The sequence below is a fragment of the Paroedura picta genome, chromosome 4 (genome assembly GCF_049243985.1).
Source record: "Paroedura picta isolate Pp20150507F chromosome 4, Ppicta_v3.0, whole genome shotgun sequence".
NCBI classification, from domain to species: domain Eukaryota; kingdom Metazoa; phylum Chordata; class Lepidosauria; order Squamata; family Gekkonidae; genus Paroedura; species Paroedura picta.
The window spans coordinates 30349787-30369837 of NC_135372.1; the positions used below are offsets into that span (position 1 = coordinate 30349787).

The 20051-nt window shown below is 45.1% G+C and overlaps 1 protein-coding gene across 3 annotated transcripts in view; it reads right to left on the reverse strand.

Moving 5' to 3' along the window:
- Positions 1-1510: 1510 nt before the first annotated feature.
- The window catches only part of ZBTB7A (zinc finger and BTB domain containing 7A), a 71605-nt gene continuing 53064 nt past the window's right edge, over positions 1511-20051 (reverse strand). For all 3 annotated transcript variants that reach the window (XM_077332202.1, XM_077332201.1, XM_077332203.1), the window contains exon 3: positions 1511-13743. In XM_077332202.1, the coding sequence (XP_077188317.1) occupies positions 13287-13743 (457 nt within the window). In that variant the 3' untranslated portion in view covers positions 1511-13286. The remainder of the gene's footprint in view (positions 13744-20051) is intronic.

Below are 20051 nucleotides of genomic sequence, written 5' to 3' on the forward strand. Positions count from 1 at the left end.
CTACCACCTGGAAATCAGTTGTAATAGCAGATTTTCAGTTACCATCTCGAGGTTGGCAACTCTACTCAGGAAACTGGCAAGTGCCTGGGAAGTCTGGTGCAGCAAGTTTGGGAGGGTGGAGGGAAGAAGGAAAGGCATCACTTGTGATTTCCTACCAAAACTAATAATAAAGAGACGTCAGCATGCTGTGTCAAGATGAGGGGGATTTCTAGAGCATCACATGGCCCACTGATGTCACATTTGTGGGGGGGGGGGTGGAAATGATGTTGCAACGTCACTATCCCCCGTCATGGCCTGGAAATCCGTGGGAGACAGGGAAAACATACTTTGTAAATACTAGTCGTGATCTCTGGCCCCAGAGCGTTCTGTCTGGCCTTGACCAGAGCCAGGGGCTTTTTGGTCTTGGCTCCAGCCTTGTGGGATGAGTTGCCAGTTGAGATGTGAGCCCTGATGGAGCTGCAAACGTTCTGCAGGGCCTGTAAAACAGCACAATTGCCCCAGGCCTATGATCGAGGCCACATACAAACACTATGTCATTGGAAATTATTTATGGTCCTTATTTATAAACAGAGGACTAAGGCAGTGATCCCCAGCATAGTGGCCCTTCAGTAGTTTTCTTGGCATCTGTGTGTTTCTTTGACAAAGGCCTCTTCGCCAAAATAAAAAGGCAGTTCCTGGTCTTCTTCCAGCTCAGTGGACTAGAAAGTCCTCCAGAAGAGCTCAGGAGCTATTAGTTTTGTGTCTTCAGACAACAGTCAGACAGAGCTTTCTTCATTATAGGAGGATGTTTGGCTTGCAAACCTTCCTCCCCCCTGCCCAATTCTATGATTGACCTCACTCCCAAGGTAGCCATTTTGTGATTAGTGACAGCCCCCGTGACAGCCATTTTGCTATGGTGCTAAGCTTGGCAGTTACCTGCTGATGGCAAGGATACCCCCACCTGTACTCCCTCACAGGAGTGGTGGTGGGGAAATTAACTTGACCACGTCAAGTCACACTCTAGGAATTTGCCGTCTCTATGATCTCTATTGTAAATATCAGAATTCCTAGGGTGCCACCCAATGTTGTGACATCATTTCCAGAGAAGGACCTGGAAGGCTTGCTAGGCATGGGCCTAGCAATCTTAAGTAGTATTAGTTATTACCAGAAAGCTGGCAAATCCTGCTAGCTTCAGAGTGTGTGGCTAGGCACTGCGCAATATTGCATGATATGGCACGGTCACTTCCAGTTGTGTAACTGGAAAGGACCTCATGGCACTGCCCCCCCCAAACTCTCTATGGTAAAAACCACAGAGATCCCATGGGCAGAAGGTGATGCCTAATTTCCTCCCCATCCTGAGAATTCCAAAGGTACCCACAGCCTCAATAAGAATCGAGGCCTTGCCAGAGCCATTCTACTACACTAGAAGGCCACCGTAAGACGAAAGGAATAAAGATGGTTAGACAAGGCAACCAAGCCACCGTTCAGGCACAGAGCAGGAGAGGACAAGTAAATGGACACAAAAACAAGGTCCGAGAGAAAAAAAAATCTATTAGTGCAAAAAATGAATAGTTTATCTATTACAGTACAATATATGGAAAGGAACATACAATTGATTTGATTTTAGTCAACAACCAATCCTGAACAATAGAAGAAAATCAAATGTAACGTTTAATTTTTTAAATATATATATTTTTTGTAAATTCTCGTTTTTCTCCGAACGAACACAAAATATCCTGGGAAAGAGATCACATTTGTCTCACCCACAAGCCTGAACATAAAATGTTGAATACCCCGGGTGTCCATCGAAAAAATAAAAGTTATAAATTTCATCTGATAAAAACCCCTAAGGCCTTCCCACAAATCCTCAACCCTTTCCTGAATTGGTGCCCCTTGAGGGGATTTTGATAGCAGTCAAGAAATACCTGTTGTTAGCTCGAGAGAGAGAGAGAGAGAGAGAATGAATGAATGAATGAATGAATGAATGAACAAGCGAACAAACTGGAAGAGAGGAACAGACATTTTTCATCTGAACCAAGACCTGAACAAGCACTGAGGAAAATTGACTGAGGAGAATCTCACTCCAAAAGAAGAAATGATGAGAAGAAACAGGAACGAAGACAAGCCATCCCCAACAATGACAGTCCTTGGTTCCAAATTAAATGAGAAATATTTTGAATTGGGTCTTTCCCCTGCTCCAAAAAAGAAAGTTTCAAGAAAAGCAAAGGTTATGTTGGACATCCAGTGCATAGCCAACTGACACAGGATGATAAGTTTCTTTGGGGGGAAACCAAGAACCGGGATGACATTCTTCACTACCATATTAAATGCAACCTCAGCGTTCTCTGAGGAACCTCAAGAATTGCTTTGGGGCACATCTACACTGCAACATCTTGAACTGGTTTCATGAGAGCAGTCACTTTGCCAAACTATTAGGAGTTCTAGTACATTAGAAAACGGTTTCTCAGCTTTCTTTTCTGGCAAGGAGGGGGGGCTATGGCAGTTAAAACCAAGTCAAGTTTATAGGGTACCTGTTCCCTTAGTTTTCCTAGGTAATTTCTCTGGTGTGGATCCAGAGCTTTCTTGCCAAACCGTCTTTCGTGAGAGATGGATTGGAAGAGAAATGAAGGGTCTGCTAAACGAAACCGGTGCGCAGTTTTGAAGTGAGAAATTCCATCAGTTCAGTTTTCAAAGCAAAAAAACTCTTAGATGAGGGTGGAGCAAGACGGGATGACTCATAATCAGACAGGATTTGAACTTAAACTTGAAACAGAGAAGGATGAACCTTCTCCCGTCCACAAATTGTATCTGTCTGTATCTTTAACATTCCTGCTTTTTACCTTCCTCAAGAAATTATATCCCTCTGTCGCAATATCGCATAACTCCCCGCAAACACAGACAAGTTTTTCTTTGGTTTGTATTTGCAATGGGAATTCCAGCCATCTTCCTTCATCAAGGATCCATCTTAGATGGAGCAGCACCAACTCCACAGGCCCATCATCCCCTCAGACCAAATCCAAATCAGGGAGAAGAACCCCAAGGAAACAGCACCACCATGTTGTTTACCCTGACTCACTGGCAGAGTTAGCTGAAGCAGAGTCTGTGAGGCACAGCGGAATCAGAAGAAAATGGCTTCCTTCCTTCTCCCCAAGCTTTCCAAGAGCAAAGCGGGAAGAACAGAATGGCTTGGTTAGGAGCTAGGATTTTGGACATTTTTTTCCTAGTTAAAGAAAAAAAATCATCCTTCCCAGAGCTGAAGGGGTGTCAAGTAGAGGCGGGCTAGATTCAACTAGGATACATGGTCAAGATGGATCCTACTAGGATACCCTTCTTAAACAGCTTCCAATCTCCCCCAAATTTAACAACAGGGAGGGGGAATCTAAGTGCTGGCTATTGGGAGTTGCACTGGGGCAGATTTGTGGTTCAGGTAATGCCTCCCCCCTCCCCCTTATTCTGCCAAAATGAAAGGCATGGTGTAGGGGGCTGCTGTGGGAAAGGAAATGGAAGAGTTGCTTCAAAAGTGGTCAAAGGTGAGAGGAATGGGTCGTTCCCCCCCACACGTGGAAGACTTCTACGTGAACAAGAATCATGGATGCCGCACACTGCATGCTCTCTTCCAGCTCTCAGACCTGTACATCAATGGTAAGCAATGGATAAGCAAAATTATTACTGGCTGCTCTCCCAAAATCCTGCAAAGTAGAACATTGCACTGTGGGTCAAATGGCTAAGGATTTTTGGACCCACCAGTTTTGCAACAAATGTCACCGAGTGTAGACAGCAACCTCAAGAGATCCTTAAGTCAATGGTTGAGGCTACCAATGCTCAGTGCTATATACTTTTAAGCAGAAGTCAATCCTACCAAGCCCAGCAGGCGTACTCTCAAGCAAGTGTGCTTAAGACTGCGTCTTGCTACTTGTCAAGTTGGACAGCCCTCCCACAAATGGTAGATTAAGCCTTCCATCACATCAAACGAGTCCTAGGTGGGATCTGATGCTTACGGTTTTTATGTTCTTCCCCAGTATCTGAAAACGCAAGCAGCTGTCATGGCTGGAAATAACTGGACATGAGAATTGATCCTAGCTCGTTTTGTTTTGAAATTCAGTGTGTCTGAGCGAGATCTTCAGAAGGGAGTTCGGCTGAAGCACAACAGCTTTGACTCGTGAGGAAAGAAGCATCAAGTTGACCTGTCCCAAGAGGTGGAACTGGTTGGAATCCAGCCCCGGCAAACCCCCTCCAACCCCATACAACCAAGGGCCTTTTGAAAACTATGTGCAAAACTGGTTTGCAAGGTCAGAGGGACTAAGTAAAATATCCATTGGGCATCGCTAAGATCCATGAGCTGTTTTAAGTCGCTCTTTAGACCCCTACTGTTTCCTCCAGTTCCCATCTCTGTATGTCATCCGTTCAGACTGTCAAGCTATTTATTTTTAATAAAAACTTTTTCTTTGGAGCTTTCTTTAAAAAACAAAACAAAACCAAGCGCTATCAGCATTAGATTACATCACTTTTGTAAAAAAGTGGGTCTTTTATATACAATAATGAAAGAACTGTGGTATCATATATATATATATATATATATATATATATATATATATATATATATATATATAATTTTATTTTAACCCCCCCAGTTCCCGCCAAAGTGCATTTGATAATATATATTTTATACTCATCTCCCGAATTTTTTTTTCTAAGAAAATTATCAAAACATACAACCTATGGAATGTCTGTTCTGTGCGAATCCTGCCCGACGACACGCAATTTAGTCATTTAGGGGATTTTTTTCTCTCCACACACACACGCACAAAAAAAAAAAAGAGGAAAGAAAAGAGATGAACTTTCAAGTGCTCTGGATAGATTATTCTCTTTATATATAACTTTTATGATATATTATGGATAAAGGTATAAGAACAGTGGCCCCATGTGTCATAATTTCTCTGCTTTGCATCTCTATTTCTTTTCCTGGAAGGAGGGACAGCCTTTTAAAGTCTCCCTCCCAGATTAAAAGTTTAAACTTTCTTTGTACACACAAATATATTCATATATTTTAATTTTTTATATATATATATATATATATACACAATATATATATATCTCTTAAAGGTAGCTTCAGCACAGCATCTCAGTAACTTTTCCCATCGGATAACAAAGGTCCTCATTTGAAATCCACCTAAGGGTGCTAATCTCATGCAGACAACTCTTAAATTAAAAGAAAAAAAGTTACAAGTGTTCCTCTTCAATCAAAACTTTCATCTTATATTGAAAATATAAATAGATCTATAGTTTCGTTTCAAATAGCAGAATTGGGTCGCTCGAGCGAGAGTCAAAAGGAAATGTGGGATTGGGGGGGGAACAGACACGGCTACTTTTAATCTTGATATAAATCAACATTATAAAAAAACACTGTGGAAATAATAAAACAAAGCCTAATGCACACTGAGGAATAAGAAGATAAGGATGTGTTTGAAGGAAGAGATGGAGATGTCACTAAAACTAAACAAGCCGGGAAAATCCCCTCCTACCCCCTACCCCCTACCCCCCATAACCCCATGCCAATTACCTCTCCAGCTCTGAATGCGTCAACTCAGCAAGTCTCCAAAAACTATTACCTAGAACTATTTATGAAATGTTTGGGGGCTGAAGAAGAAAGGATGGAGAGAATATGGGGGTTAAAAAAAAGGAAGCCCTTTTCTTACTTGTTGCAAAAATCCCTTTTCCAAACATCAACTGGAAACCCAAAGTCCCTGTGCAAACGCCCTCTGGCACCCCCAAGAAAGCTTCCCTCCCCCCTGTAAAAAAAGTGCAACAGAACAAGATTCCCATTGGATCAAATGGGTCAGCATTAGTGCAAAAGAGGACAGTCTATTGGTTTTTCAAGATGCTGTATCCTCCTTCTATTATGCTTAAGGCTTTTTTGGAAGGGGGCGTAAGGGGATTACATGACACGGATGCAGCTTAGTGAAATCAAGGCCTTTCTTCTGAACCCCAAGACTAGGGCCGAGAGATGGAGAAAAAGTCGACCACCCATCCGCCATTCTTTGAGAACTGGCGCCTTTCCACGTCCCAGGGAAGGGGAAGCCCAGTTCAACTGGGCCATTCTCCAAATTTCTCACCGTTGCAGGGTCTTGGAGAGAGAAGGACCTTGTAAGGACCAGATTTGTTTAGAAGGATCTTGTAAGAGGATCCAGCATTTTTGAAAAAAGGAGAGCACAAACGGGGTCAGCCCAACTAAAAATCCATGGGTGAAGGAGGAGAATGGGACAAGTTGGGGAAAACAGTATCAACACGGGGATCATTCCAACGCTCACATCGGTTCTTCTGGGATCCATCGCTTGATGATTTATGCTTTTCAGCTGACACATCAGCATTTCCCCATTGGGGCACAGGGAAAAGAGAGACCACTCCAAGCCTTGCGTCTGAACACAGAGTTCCACGGTGAGAGAAGGGTACCCTAGAGAATTTACAGCAGAATATGCTAGAATTTCATCACATCTCTCCATCTTGCGGTTGGATCACCCTCCCTGGAGTTGTTTACAACACAGCCACCCATTCATCATTTACATTCACCGGTTGCTTTCTTTTTTGGGGGGGTGGGGAGAAATAAATAAAAGCAGTACCACAAAATTGGTACCAACACACAAAAAAACCTGTTAAGGGACCACAGGGGAGGGGAAGCGTCAACAGTTGGGGTTAGAGGTCATGACATTTTCACAGGAGCAAAGGCAAAAAGAGAGTTTGTGTGTCCAAAGTGTGTTTCTTTCTAGGCTACAAGCTGAGGGAAGGCACCTGCAAAATGGTTCCCTACCTCTGCCATGATTGGGTCACTTCCTGTGCAAAGTCAAGAAAGCTCTTCCACGTCTCAGATCAACCCCTCCCCCCCCCACACACACACAATCAAGGAATTTGGACTAATTTTCTTTGGTGGAACTCTTTGTTTTTCTGTGGAATTCATGCTAACTCAGTGAGGTTACTTTCCGCCCAGCTCTCTCTCAAATCCCCCCCCCAATTCTCCCACCATTCTGATTTGTGGAAGTCAAAGTCACAATAATGGCAGCTTGGAAACCCACCTCCCACAAAAAATATATAGAGAAGAAATCAACAGAAGAAGACACACATACCCTCACAAGAATACATTGAAATTACATTGGTGATTGGCAAGGGGCCAAGAAATTTTAAAAACAAAGCAGAAAAGAAAAAAAAACCCACAGGCGGTAAAGGAAACATATTTGTATCTGTATTTTTTCGGTGTGTGTGGTTGCTATTCAAAAGCTTTTCTTCTTTTTATTCCTGAAATGCAGAAAAAAAATCAGCGGTTTCTTTGGCAACACCTTATCACAACCTGCTTTTTTTGTAAAAAAAAAAAAAATCAAAATGTTTTATTTACAGGATGCGATTTGAAGAAGAGGGTTTTGCATGCAGAGCTCTCATTTGTGTTGTTGCTGCTTACACAACGGGGTGTTAGAAGGTTAAGGCAGAAACTGAGAATGTACACAGATTTTCTCTCTTTTTTAGTGCAAACACACCAAGGCTGTGTTAAAGTGTTGCCAGCACAGATATTTGAATTTTAGCCCCGCCCCAAGAGTCTCGCTTTGGATTTCCACCCACTCCCACCCCCACCCCCTTGACCACTAACAGAGGGGAGGGAAAAGAATACCCCAGTATGAACAAGGTGCGGTATCTCTGTTTAGAAGAAAATAATGGGGGTGAAAAAGGACAGATCTACACTACGAAACCAGTTGAGTACCCATTTAACTGGAAGGGTTCCCTCCACAGAATTCTGGGAGTTGTACTTTGGTGAGAGTTGCGGAATTTTCAGCTCGGAGATTCCTCCCTCGCCTCTCACCTTTGCCCACAGAACTGCAAACAATTCCCAGAGTTCCCTGGGGCAAGGGCATGACGGCTAAACTAATTTAAAGCTGTACTGTAGATGGTCCCCAAATGGTACCAGCTGATAAACCACCCTCTGCAGAGCCTGAATAACAAGGAGAAACGGGGAGACAGAAGAGGAGAGAAAGTGGAATATGGGTGCTCGGAACTGGACTGCGGTTTGTCTGAACCGACAATGGCCCACAGAGTCAAGACGTTCTTGGCTTTTTTGAGCGGTTTGTTCGCAAAGAGGAGGCCTCACACAGACTCGGAATGGACAGGGGATCCTCCTTACTTGAGTGGGGAGCCAAGAATTGACTTTCCTGGATGGAGATTTCCAATCAGAAAAAGGGCATTGCTCCTCTTTCTGCCCGTCGTCTACTGTTTCTTGGCCATCACGTCAATCCATGACAGTGGAGGGCCACTTCAGAAAGCGGGCGTTAGGCTAAACAGATGTTCTCAGAAAACGTGCTGAGGATTTCCTGGGACCATGACTATATCATAATTTCTTGGGAGGGGGGGGAGAATTTCTTGGACTGCCCATGCGGGGTGAGGGATAGCTCATTTCTTGATGGGTTCTAGGTGGCTTTAAATGTAAAGGGGGAGGGAAAACACAAAATGTGACACAGCCATGGAGACAGAGGCGTAAAACAAACTGGAAGAGATACCACAACTTCTGATTACAATACAGAACTTCATGTAGCTATCTATTTACAAAGTCCACGCTAGTTTTGCATATGAGATAGTTTAGTCAGTGCTAAGCCAAGGATCTCTGTGGAAGGTGAGGTTCGGGGGAAGGGCCAAAGGAGCACATCCATCTAAGTTCCCAGGACCTTCTTCAGATTCTTTCCATGTGCTAGACTGGTCAAAAAGGGGGGAAGAAGCCAACAGGGGCAGAGGAATTTAGAATTTCTGTTAACCAAATCCCTGAATTGAAAAAAGCCATTGGAAAAAGAGACGTGGGATTGCTAGAAACACGCCTGTAAAACCTGCTGTAGTTCAGGCATCACAAGATGAGAGGACCCCATTGTGAGGCTGGCAATCAGCTACGCCAGAAACCGCATCCTTATCCATTCAAAATGGATGTTCTACCAGATCCTGCATCTGCCAGAAGTATTGATGCTCACAGTTCTCGCCCAAAGGTTCAAAAGCAAAACGTGAAGCATGTTTGTCGTCAAACGTCCCCATGTACTGTTTCCAAAGTCTTTCCCAATGTGCAGGATTTGTTTCCAGCTCTCAAAAACATTTCTTTGGTTTCTCTCATGCACAAATGTGTGAGAGAGCTTGTTATAAGTCAATTTATATAGATATTAAGAGTGGAGATACTCTCTCTGATTGGGAGTTGTGTGTGTATGTGTGTGTGTGTGTTTCTCTAGACTTTGTTCCATGGAGGAACATGCTCTTAACCATGTCTGAGTTCACCACAATCCAACCTCAAAACCAAAGTTGGATTTTGAGGCTGATAATTCAACTCATGGGTGACCAGAACGAGAAAGAACTGTAAAATCAGCTCTCTCTAAACCCGGCCTGTATTTTGAGAGAGTTTGCCTCACAGAAACCAGATCCACGCTACTTCTCAATGCTTTCAACTTTGAGTGACTTCAAGAGCGAATTTGTAACATTCATTTTAGCTGTAACTCTCCTGACATGCAGGAAAATGACAATGAGAAGGGCAAACAGTCAAAGGCTAAAAATGTTCTGGAAGGCAATTCTGGTCAATGTTTGCCAGTCTTAACAAAATACCCAGGGCTACATCATGGTAGGACACCAGACTTGGGAGGGGAATGACAAAATGCCAGGTTTTAAAACTCTGTCCTCCTTCAAGAAGGTCCTGGGACTGAGATTTTGGATGATTGGCAGGGAATCCAAAGTTGGAAATATACCAAGCCAGCACTGGCTATAAGACATTTTTCTTTTTAAAAAAGGAGGGAAAAATAAACCATACACAAAATAACCCATGATTCCTGCCTAAAAATTCAAGCTTCCATTTTTTTATATTTATGTTTTTTGAAGTGCAAATCACTTCCGAGGGTTTTTTAAAATTTTGCTGTGTCACAGAATCTAATTAACTGCAATCCTCCCGTTTTTATATCCAAACAAATCTGCTAAACAAAAAAAAAAAAATGGTGGATTCCATTTTAAATCTCTCTCTCTCTCTCTCTCTCGTTCTCGCTCTCAATATATAGATATATATACATTTTTTTTCTCTTACAAAAATAAATTCAATTTTAGGAATTATTTTAATAAAAACAATAAACAACAATAAATTTCTTTCCGTAGAAGATGGTTTCAACGTGTAAACATATTTTGCTGCTTTCTTTTTTATATATATTTTTAAAATTAAGATAAAGTGATTTCAAAGTACCCGTTCCATTACAAAGTGCTAAGACTTCTTTGTTTCTAATCTTTTTTTGTGGTTTTTTTATTGCTTTTTCTATATTAAATAAAACATCCCACCCAGTCCTGACTTTCTTCCCCTCACACTTTCCTGAAAACACACACGATTCTCCCTGTTCAGTTACATTCGGCCAAACAGTACACCTTTTTAATATTAAATTAAAAAAAAATCTTAAAAGTGCTTACTTTTTTTTAAATAAAAAGGACTAAAATCTCTCTCTGTCGTTTTTATCATTTTTTAAACTGTGCATTTATAAAATTCTGAAATGGCTAAAAGGTGCCTTGGTTCTTTAGCTTACGAGGGAGATGTGCCATGTATAAAACTGATGTAGTCGTTGCTTTACCTAAATCCTGCTCCTTCTAGATAAGGGGAGGGGAGGGAATCAGTCGGTTGAAGCTGGTTTTGGACCACATACCTTGCCACAGTCCAAATCAACACACCTTAGTGCAACTCAAGTTGTGTAAAAGTCTCAAAACCGGGGAGGGGGTTGTGTGACGTTGAGATCCCTGGAGCTTTGTTGGAAGCCTTTCGCTTTAACGGGTCCATCAGGATAAGCTTGGTTTGTGCTAAGAGTCTGCCATCTTGGATATGAGGGCCAAACCCCACCTATTTGGTACAAAAAGAGTGGTGGGGAAAGGGAAGGAGGAGAGGGAAAGTTTAGGGAATAGTTGTATTCACCAAAAAGATTGTGCATCTGGAGAGCTGTTCAGAAATCAAAGGCCTCTCCTTGTCGTGATTCCAGTTGCTGTTTTCTTGGGCAAGTCCATACACCTTGCCTTCCCCTAAGATAATTAATCGTATTATCACATAGGGATCCCATTTGGTGAAATACAAGTCTTCCCAGCCCAAAGTGCTCATCATAAGGGTCAGACTCTTCCCCCCTATTTGTATCTAAAAATTATTTTTTTGGCTTTAGGATTAAACCTCCCTCTCCCCCCACCCACATGCTCCATCGGACAGAAGAAGGCACTTATTGGCTACAAGTCCTGGCCCAGAAACTTGGCTGAGCTGTCCCTCTGAGACAAGATGCAACTAAGGAGTTTTGAAGCAATGCAAGGTGAAGGGTGGCCCCTCCCAGGAGGAAAGTGTGGGATCAAAACACCTGGGACATTTCTGGAGTGTCTATCTAGCCCCACCCCAAACACTGGAGAAGCTGAAAAATCCTGGCTACTTCCCTGATCCTGGGTCAAGGCCAGAACACCTGTAGAGAGTGTCTGAATAGCACGCCTTTCCAGGACCACTTCCTGTTAGTACTGTACAATACGGTATGGGCATGGAATGGGCCTATGGTTATGTTGCTTGAGGATGAATTGGGATTGCCAGCATTGCCTTGGGAAATACCAGAATTTGTGCCAGGGGAGGGCGGAATCTGGGGAGGATGTGATGTCACTTCCTATTGACACTAGGATTTCCCACTAATCTCTATGGTAAAGACCACAGAGACATGGCAAAATTCCTACAGTGTTACTATTGTGGCCCTTTTCTCCCACCTACTCCTGAACTTCTCAAGGGTAGAGAATCGGGATGCAGGGCAGGGGCTTACCCACCGTGGGTAGGCAAATGTCACAGCTAGGATAAAGTGTTGGGATTTGAAAGTAGCAGTAATTGTCTAACAGTCCTTAAGCAACTTTCTTAATACTGTTTGAATTTACAGCACCCCAAAGATGTGAAACAATGAGTCGAAGTGCTAAAGTCCTCCAACTAGCATGCTGGATGGGAGGAGGGAAGACACTCCCTCCCAGCTTACCAGGCGGTCTTCAGATTAAGCTTTTTAAACCGTGTATCCATGAATAAGGCCCAGAAAACACTAACAGCCCAATCCTAACAAAGTGTTTGTAATTCACAATGATTTCAAGGAGTTTATTTCCAAGTACGGTAACCCTAAATAGGATGCATCTAATCCTACAAATATTTCCCAGTTTTAAGCTGCTGCTCTCAAGAAACCCTGGAACCAAAGCCTGGAGGAGGGGCATCTCCAGAGTTTCCTCACAGAACTACAGTTCCCATGGTCCTTTGGGTACCAGGTAGCTATGAGGAATCACGTACAGCTGAAGATTTGAGGAGATGATTGGGAGGCTGGAGCTCTGCCAAAAAAACAGGTTGGCATTGCATTGGGCTCGTACCCAAATGGTCACTGTCCCCCCACCACCACCTCAGTGAAAAAGCAAGAGTGGCTTGCAAGGAAATGGTTTTGAGTCCGTAACAGAACTCCCTGACACAAGAACGACATGCAGTTCATGAGGAGATCTGTGGCTGACACTGTTGAATCATCTAGGCTGAGCTATAACATAAACACTGCATTTCAGCTGAATTTTGAAATTGTGGGCGGTACTGGCTCTACCCCTCGTCTACAACTTGTAAGGCCTAAACAATGGGAAGAGTGATTTGCATGCAAACAGCTAACATGGGGCAACTTGGAATCTCGAAGAGATCGAAAGCCTCTCCATATCCACCTGATCAAAGGAGGCCGGAACTCTGTGTTCCCAGGACATTCTGAGAAAATGAACACTTTGGGCTGGGGGTGGGCAGTGGGGGGAGAAGACCGGAAAAGGGGCAGTGGGGTGGGGAAGGAGGCTGCATTTGCCAAGAGGGAAAAAGAAATATTTCCAAGGACTTCTGGCACATTGTCCTCCCTCCTTTTTTGTCCTCAAGAACATTCCACTAGCTAAAATAGATAAAATCTCCAATATATTAGATCTCTATTCGTGTGTGTTACTTTAACAAACTAATCTCTGGAAGATTCATTTCATACTTTATAGACATCTTAACACCCTCTCCCCCCCCCCCAAAAAAAAACCCTCTCTTTTCACGGAGTGAAAGAAAAGCTTAAAAATTAATCTGTGGCTATAAGAGGTTAGAATAACTGGTTATTACGGGAAGATCACAAAACAAATATATCATCAATCTATAAGGCTATTTTCCCCCCACAAAAGGGCAAGGAAACCATATCTTTCAAGGAGCTTTGGAGGAAAGGTATAACTAGATTTTGTGACACGGATTGGTTTGTTATTTTTCTGTTGTTATTATTTTTTTTTTTTTTGGTTTAGGAGAGTTCTTGCGTGTTACCCTCAGACGAACCCCCCACTACATTCAAACTTCCTGACACCGTTTCGGTGTTTGAGCTATCTTCAAGGTGCTGTCCTGGGCCGTCCTGCGGCAGGATGGCGTCCTGCGATTCTTGTGCCTCGTCGCCGCCCACAAAGCTTCCGTCGTCGGGGTTGGCGGCTGGGGCGGCCATGCCGCCCACATCTCTCACCCGGGGCTTGCGCCCCCTTCTGGAAGGGATACCATTGCAGCCATCTTTTTTAAGGTGCCGGTGCAAGTGGTCGGATCGGACAAAAGTCTTGAAACAGCTGTCGCACTGGTAGGGGCGCAGACCCGTGTGGACACGCATGTGGTTCTTCAGGTCGTAGTTGTGGGCAAAAGCCGCTCCGCACTGCTGGCACAGGTAGGGCTTCTCACCGGTATGTTTCCTCATGTGGACCTTCAGCTTGTCCTGCCTAGAGGGAGAGAAGGGAAAAAAGGGAACGAGTGACGTATGGGCATTAGGAACGAGAGGAATAAGGACGTTTCTCTGCCCATATTGGGGGTGTGCATGGAAAATGCCATTGTATCGTAGCTCAGTGGTCCCCAACCCCCGGTCTGGGGACCGGGACCGGTCCGTAGATCTGTCGGTACCGGGCTGCAGCTCCTCCTCGTCCTCCTCCCCGGCTGCTGCCTCGGGGGCTGCCCTGCCACTCTGCTCCTGGCTAGACCATTGGTGCTCTCCAGCAGCTGCCATGGCTGGGGCTCCCCCTCGGTGTGGCACTGCACAGTTGATGCTGGCAGCGCCCCCCAGTGGGCGGCAGGAAGTTAGGGGTGCCGGCAGGAAAGCAAGTGGAGCAGGGGCTCAGGCGGTGGTGACGTCTCTCAGCAAAAGACTATCCACCCCCCGGGCCGCAGAAAAATTGTCAAGCGTTGACCAGGCCCTGGTGATAAAAAGGTTGGGGACCACTGTCGTAGCTGACTTATGGTGACCTGTAGGATTTTCAAGGGAAGAGATGTTCAGAAGAGATGTTCAAATCTAGCCTTTGGCCTGACTAGCCATTGGCAACATTCCATTATCTTTCAAGTGCCTGTATTCCTAAGATTTCTGAACTCTTTTCCAATACTTTTAGCTCTCTGCCCACATTTTACTGACTCATCATCTAGTTCTACCCTTCTTTGTTGTGACTGATCATTACTCTTCCCTACTTCTATATAAACATATGTACTTAGCACAGGATTTCCCAAACACAGTACTGAGATAGCAAACGGTACCGTGAACGACCCTCAATAGTACCGAGGCATGGGGGTTTTCAGAATGGCGGCTGAGGAGAGCTCACTTATTTGGGCAGGATGATCTGACCGTCCCTCTCAAAGAGACCAATAATAGGCCTTGGGTGGGAAGGAAGTGAAGGGGCCACACCCATTGAAACCTTTGCCACCCGAGGCTCCTCTCACTTCTAGGGGGCATGATGGGAAGACATGGGCAGCTGACATCACTTCCTGGTACCTCGAAGTCTGAGACATATTTCAGCAGTACCTCCATTGTCAAGGTTGAAAAAGAAAAAGAACACTTGGTTTTTATACCCTGCTTTTCACTGCCCGAAGGAGTCTCAAAAATGGCTTACATTCGCCTTCCTTTTCCTTTCCCCACAACAGACTCCCTGTGAGGTGGGTGAGGCTAAGAGAGCCCTGATATTACTGAAGAAAAAGAAGAGTTGGTTCTTATATGCCACTGTTCTCTACTCGAAGGAGTCTCAAAGTGGCTTATAATCGCCTTCCCTTTCCTCTCCCCACAACAGATACCTTGTGAGGGAGGTGAGGCTGAGAGAGCCCAGATATTACTGAAGAAGAGTTGGTTTTTATACCTTGTATACCTATGCAAAGGAGTCTCAAAGTGGCTTACAATCCCCTTCCCTTTCCTCTCCCCACAACCCTGTGAGGTGGGTGAGGCTGAGAGAGCCCTGATATTACTGCTTGGTCAGAACTGCTTTATCAACGCCATGGCAAGCTCAAGGTCACCCATCTGGCTGCATGTGGGGGAGCGCGGAATCAAACCTGGCTCTCCAGATTAGATGTCCACACTCCTAACCCCTACACCTAAAATACTGGCTTTGCAGATTTTTTGCTTTGGCATTTACTGCAACTGGTTCACATTCCTCCTCCCCCGAATCTTGTCTTGTGCTCCAGCCTAAGCACCAAACCAGGGAAAGAGGACTGGCCCAGCAAAACTATTTGTTAAATAATTTCCCTCAATTCTTAGGGTTGCTAACTCTGTGGGGGGATTTTGGGGTGAAGCCTGGGAAGGAAATGTTAGGGAAGGAAGGGGTACCAGTGGGCTGTAATGCCATAGAGCAGCCATTTTCTTCAGGGGAACTGATCTCTGACATCTGGAATGCAGTCAAAATGCATGGAGATCTCCAGGACCCACCTGGAAATTGGCAAACCTGCGTCATTCTCCAGTGGGACACAGGGTCCCTTCTGGAAAGAGACAGTTGTGGAGATTACTCTATATATTTTTCCCCTCATGGAATGAGGAGCATCTTGGGATGGACTCAATATATCAACCTGCTGTGTATAAGTTTAGACCAGGTGTAGTCAACCTGTGGTCCTCCAGATGTTCATCCCCATGCCAGGGGCTCATGGGAATTGTAGTCCATGAACATCTGGAGGACCACAGGTTGACCACTGGTCTATCTATCTGATAAGGAGGGTCTACTCCGGTTGACATCTGTTCTCCAGGTTCTCCAAGGAGACAGAGGTCATTCCCAGCCCCTGAGATCCTTTAAGTGGGGACTGAAATCTAGGACTTCTTGCATACCAATCAGGTGTTCCTTTCCTAAGTTCTGGCCGCTCCAGCTAAACTGTATCTGATGAAAGGAGCTTTGACTCTGAAAATCCTATATTCTGTGAATCTTGTCTAAAGCAGGCTTTCAATCTTTTGATTGTGGAGGCATCCCTTAATTCTTTTTTCCAGGTTCCGAGGCACACCGGAAATTATGTCAGCCGGCTGGAAGCCCCACTGCCACCCCCAAGTCAAGAGCTTGCCAGGGGCCTGTCTTGGCCTAGCACCCAGCCACTCAGCCAGGCCCCTCTGCTCACCAGGGGCTTGGGGAGGCCTAGTGCCAGGCTATGGCGAGATGCTAGGCTGTGGCAGGCTCTTTCCCCACATCCCAAGCGCTTAAGATTGCCAAGGGCCTTCTTCAGCCTAGCGCCTGGCTGCGGCTTGAACTCTGGGCCATGGCTGGGTGCTAAACCGAGCCTGGCCCCTCTGCCACCCCAGAGTTAAAACAAAAGCCCTCATCTTGCTTGTCAAGCTGCAAGTGACACAGGTCGACTCAAAGTGGGAGGAACATCGGCCACCAAGCAAGCTGAAGTCTGTAAGAAATGAGTAGCCCTCCTTCCCCCATGAGTTTTAATCCTGGAAGAAGAGGTGAACTTTAAATCACATCATATTTTAATGTTTGGTGTTGATGTTGCAAATCTGATATAAGCTGCCCCGAACCCTCACGATATACAAGCATAGGAATAAAATTAATAAAGGGAGAAACCTTAAATGTTTAATAATAATAATAATAATAATAATATCATCTCCCCCACACCATGGCACACCTCGGGGGCTCCTGCAGCACACAGGCAGGGAATCTCTCCAGGTGCAACTGGAGTCAAATCTACCTCTAGCTCAACTAGCTCTAGCCATACCGGTTGCACCACTGGTACAGGTACCAGGTGACGCTGGTCTGGAGGTGCTGCTTGACCCATTTCCAGAGCCGCCAGGAGACTCGGCCTTGGATCTATCAGACGATAAGCAACCTGGGCCCTGCCTGGCTGAGATACAGCCCTTTAAGCTTTGGGACAAGACTTCTCCTGGCCTGGAGGACTCACCAGAAGAGCAGCCCCGGCAGCATCAGATTCCTGCAAGCCCCGGGCATTAGCTGGGACAGCAGTGATGGCAGAGGTGATCTACCTTGACAGTTGTAAGAAGACCAACACGCTGTCAAGGTAGATAGGCACAGCTGCAACCCCTTCCTATGAGGAGAATTAGCTCCAGCTGCAGGCCCTCTGGCTGAGAGCTGCTCCACCCAATTCTGGCTACTTCATAGAGGCAACGCATGCATTACTGTGCCCGTCTTCCCAGACAACTCCTGTTCCAATTCGCCATGGTAAAGCTCTGATACTCAGACTCTCAGTTCCAGACCCTCAGCTCGGCTTTGATTGCATTCCCGGTTCCAGAACTCTCAGCTCGGTTTTGACCACACTCCCATTTCCAGACTCTTGGCTCATGTCCCAGCTCCTGACCCTCGGCTTGACTACTGACTTCGCTTCAGAATCCGGTTTGGCTTTTGTTTCTCTCCCTGGCATTACACCCCAGCTCGGCTTGATTCCGCTCCCCTCCCCGGTTGCAGGCCACTAATAGAGTTCTCCGGATTCCAAAATTCATTGGACAATTACTGTACAATTCTCAACCAAAAGAGCACCACTGTTGGCTTTTGCTCATGACCACATGCTACTGCCTTATATTGAGTTGGTCCACCAAGCCTATGGTTGGTCTGCTCTGATTCACGGTGGCTCTCCAGGGTCTCTGGCAGAGAATGCCACTGAAGACCCTTTCATTATCGATGCTGGATCAGAACCTGTGACTATCTGCAAAGCTCTGCCGCTATGTGCTTCCCCTGCAAAAAACAGAAAGCACAAACTGTGGATTTTCTTGTTCACAAACATACGAAGCTGCTTTCCATGGGGTCAGAATACTGAACTAAGTATTCTAGGTTTCTCTTCCATGATGGGCAATGAGTCTTGGGAATCCTGGACAGAGAAAGCTCCGTTCTGACAGATGTGACTGGAGACAGGGTCACTGGGGACAGAATGAGGTGCTTTCTGTATGCTGTCCAGGGGTCTACAGTTGAACTCTGTTGCCTCCCCTGGATGAACCTGATTATCAATTGCATTTATCAAAAAGTTCAAAATTAGCACTTTGTACTGGGCGCGGAAGCACCAGTGGCTGCTATAAAAAAGCTAAAGATGTGAGGTCGGTAGTAGCTGATGATTCAAATCCGTCTTCAAGGGCAGTACTACATGGAACACAATGCAGTAGTCTATTTTTTTTTTATGAAGTTATTTTATCACTTTCAGTTTTAAGCAATAAAAGCTATTCGTGCATACTATTTCTAGAGGTCTAGTGTAGACGAACTGGATCTCATTGTGTTAAGAATCGGCGTAGGTATGGCAGAACCCATACCCAGCAATTCCGCCCTCCCCTTTCTTTCCCCTAATTTCTCGGAGATGCCCAGGAACAGTATCACTCCGCTCCACCTGTCTCCTCTCAAGCCTAGCAGGGTCTCAGTTAATTACTCTCATAGGCAGAATCATAGAGTGGGTACCTCATGGGTCATCTAGTCCAACCTCATGCACTATGCAGGACACTCACAACCCTATCACTCATCCACTGTAACCTGCCACCCCCTTGAGCCTTCACAGAATCAGCCTCTCCATCAGATGGCTATCCAGCCTCTGTTTAAAAATTTCCAAAGATGGAGAACCCACCACCTCCCGAGGAAGCCTGTTCCACTGAGAAACCGCTCTAACTGTCAGGAACTTCTTCCTGATGTTTAGACGGAATTTCTTCTGAATTAATTTCATCCCATTGGTTCTGGTCCATCCCTCCGGGGCAAGAGAGAACAACTCTGCTCCATGCTCTATATGGAACCCTTTTAAATACTTGAAGATGGTCATCAGATCCCCTCAGCATCTCACTGTTAATGATATGCCTGCCTACTCATCTCCATTCTTGACATATTTATTTCCTTCACTATGTTTCCCCCCTGGAATTTATCCTAAACAAATGGTAACCTTATAAGCTTGTTATGTCCGTTTGGTCCTGGAATCTTTTAAACATCTTTGTTATGCTGTATGTTAATTTACTGCCCGCCTTCTACCTATGTGTAACAGTTGAGGAAATTCTGTATCTGAAGAAGGGTGCATGGAAAGCTTACACCTTGAATGTGACTTCAAGGTGCCACTAGGTTCAACCTTAGTTCTGTGGCTTCAGTCTATCGCAGCTACCCACCTGTATTCTGAGCTATGTTCATCATCTGTTGGCCCTGGCTGTAGGAAATTCAGAACTCTCTGGACTCGAAGTGTTCTTCAGAAAGAGGACTACATGAGTCCAGCTGATGTGGTTCAAACGTGCTTCCGCTTGCTATCCCTTTGGGGGCTGCTCAAAATGAATGACTAATAGGGAGGGGCGCTTTGTTTCTTGACTTGAATGCAGGCCCCACAAGCAGAAGGTGGGGGCCAAACAGGCCAGGTCACTCGAAATCTTTCTGAGTCAGCCCATGAAAGCGCTTGGTAAGCCACAAAGAGGCCTAGCTGAAACCTGAAATCCCGAACCGGGGAGATTATTCATCAAGAGGAGGAGCGATTTACGAAATCCCTTTCCTTCATCACTTCTGAGGCAGAAGCACATGGCGACATGCAACTTGATTAGATACTCCATGCAGATAAATTATGTTCCTCGCAAGTTCTACATAGGAATCTACAAAGCTCACAAATAACTCCCCTCCCCCCAAAATTACTATTGTTCCAGCCCTGACCTGGATAACTCTGAATAGCCTGAACTTGTCTGATCTAGGAAGCTAAGCAGGATCAGTCCTGGTTAGTACTTAAATGGGAGACCACCAAGAAAGTCCAGGGTAGCTCAGAAAGCCCCTTCCTCCCATGATGACATGTTTGGTGTAGTGGTTAGGAGTGCGGACTTCTAATCTGGCAAGCCGGGTTTGATTCT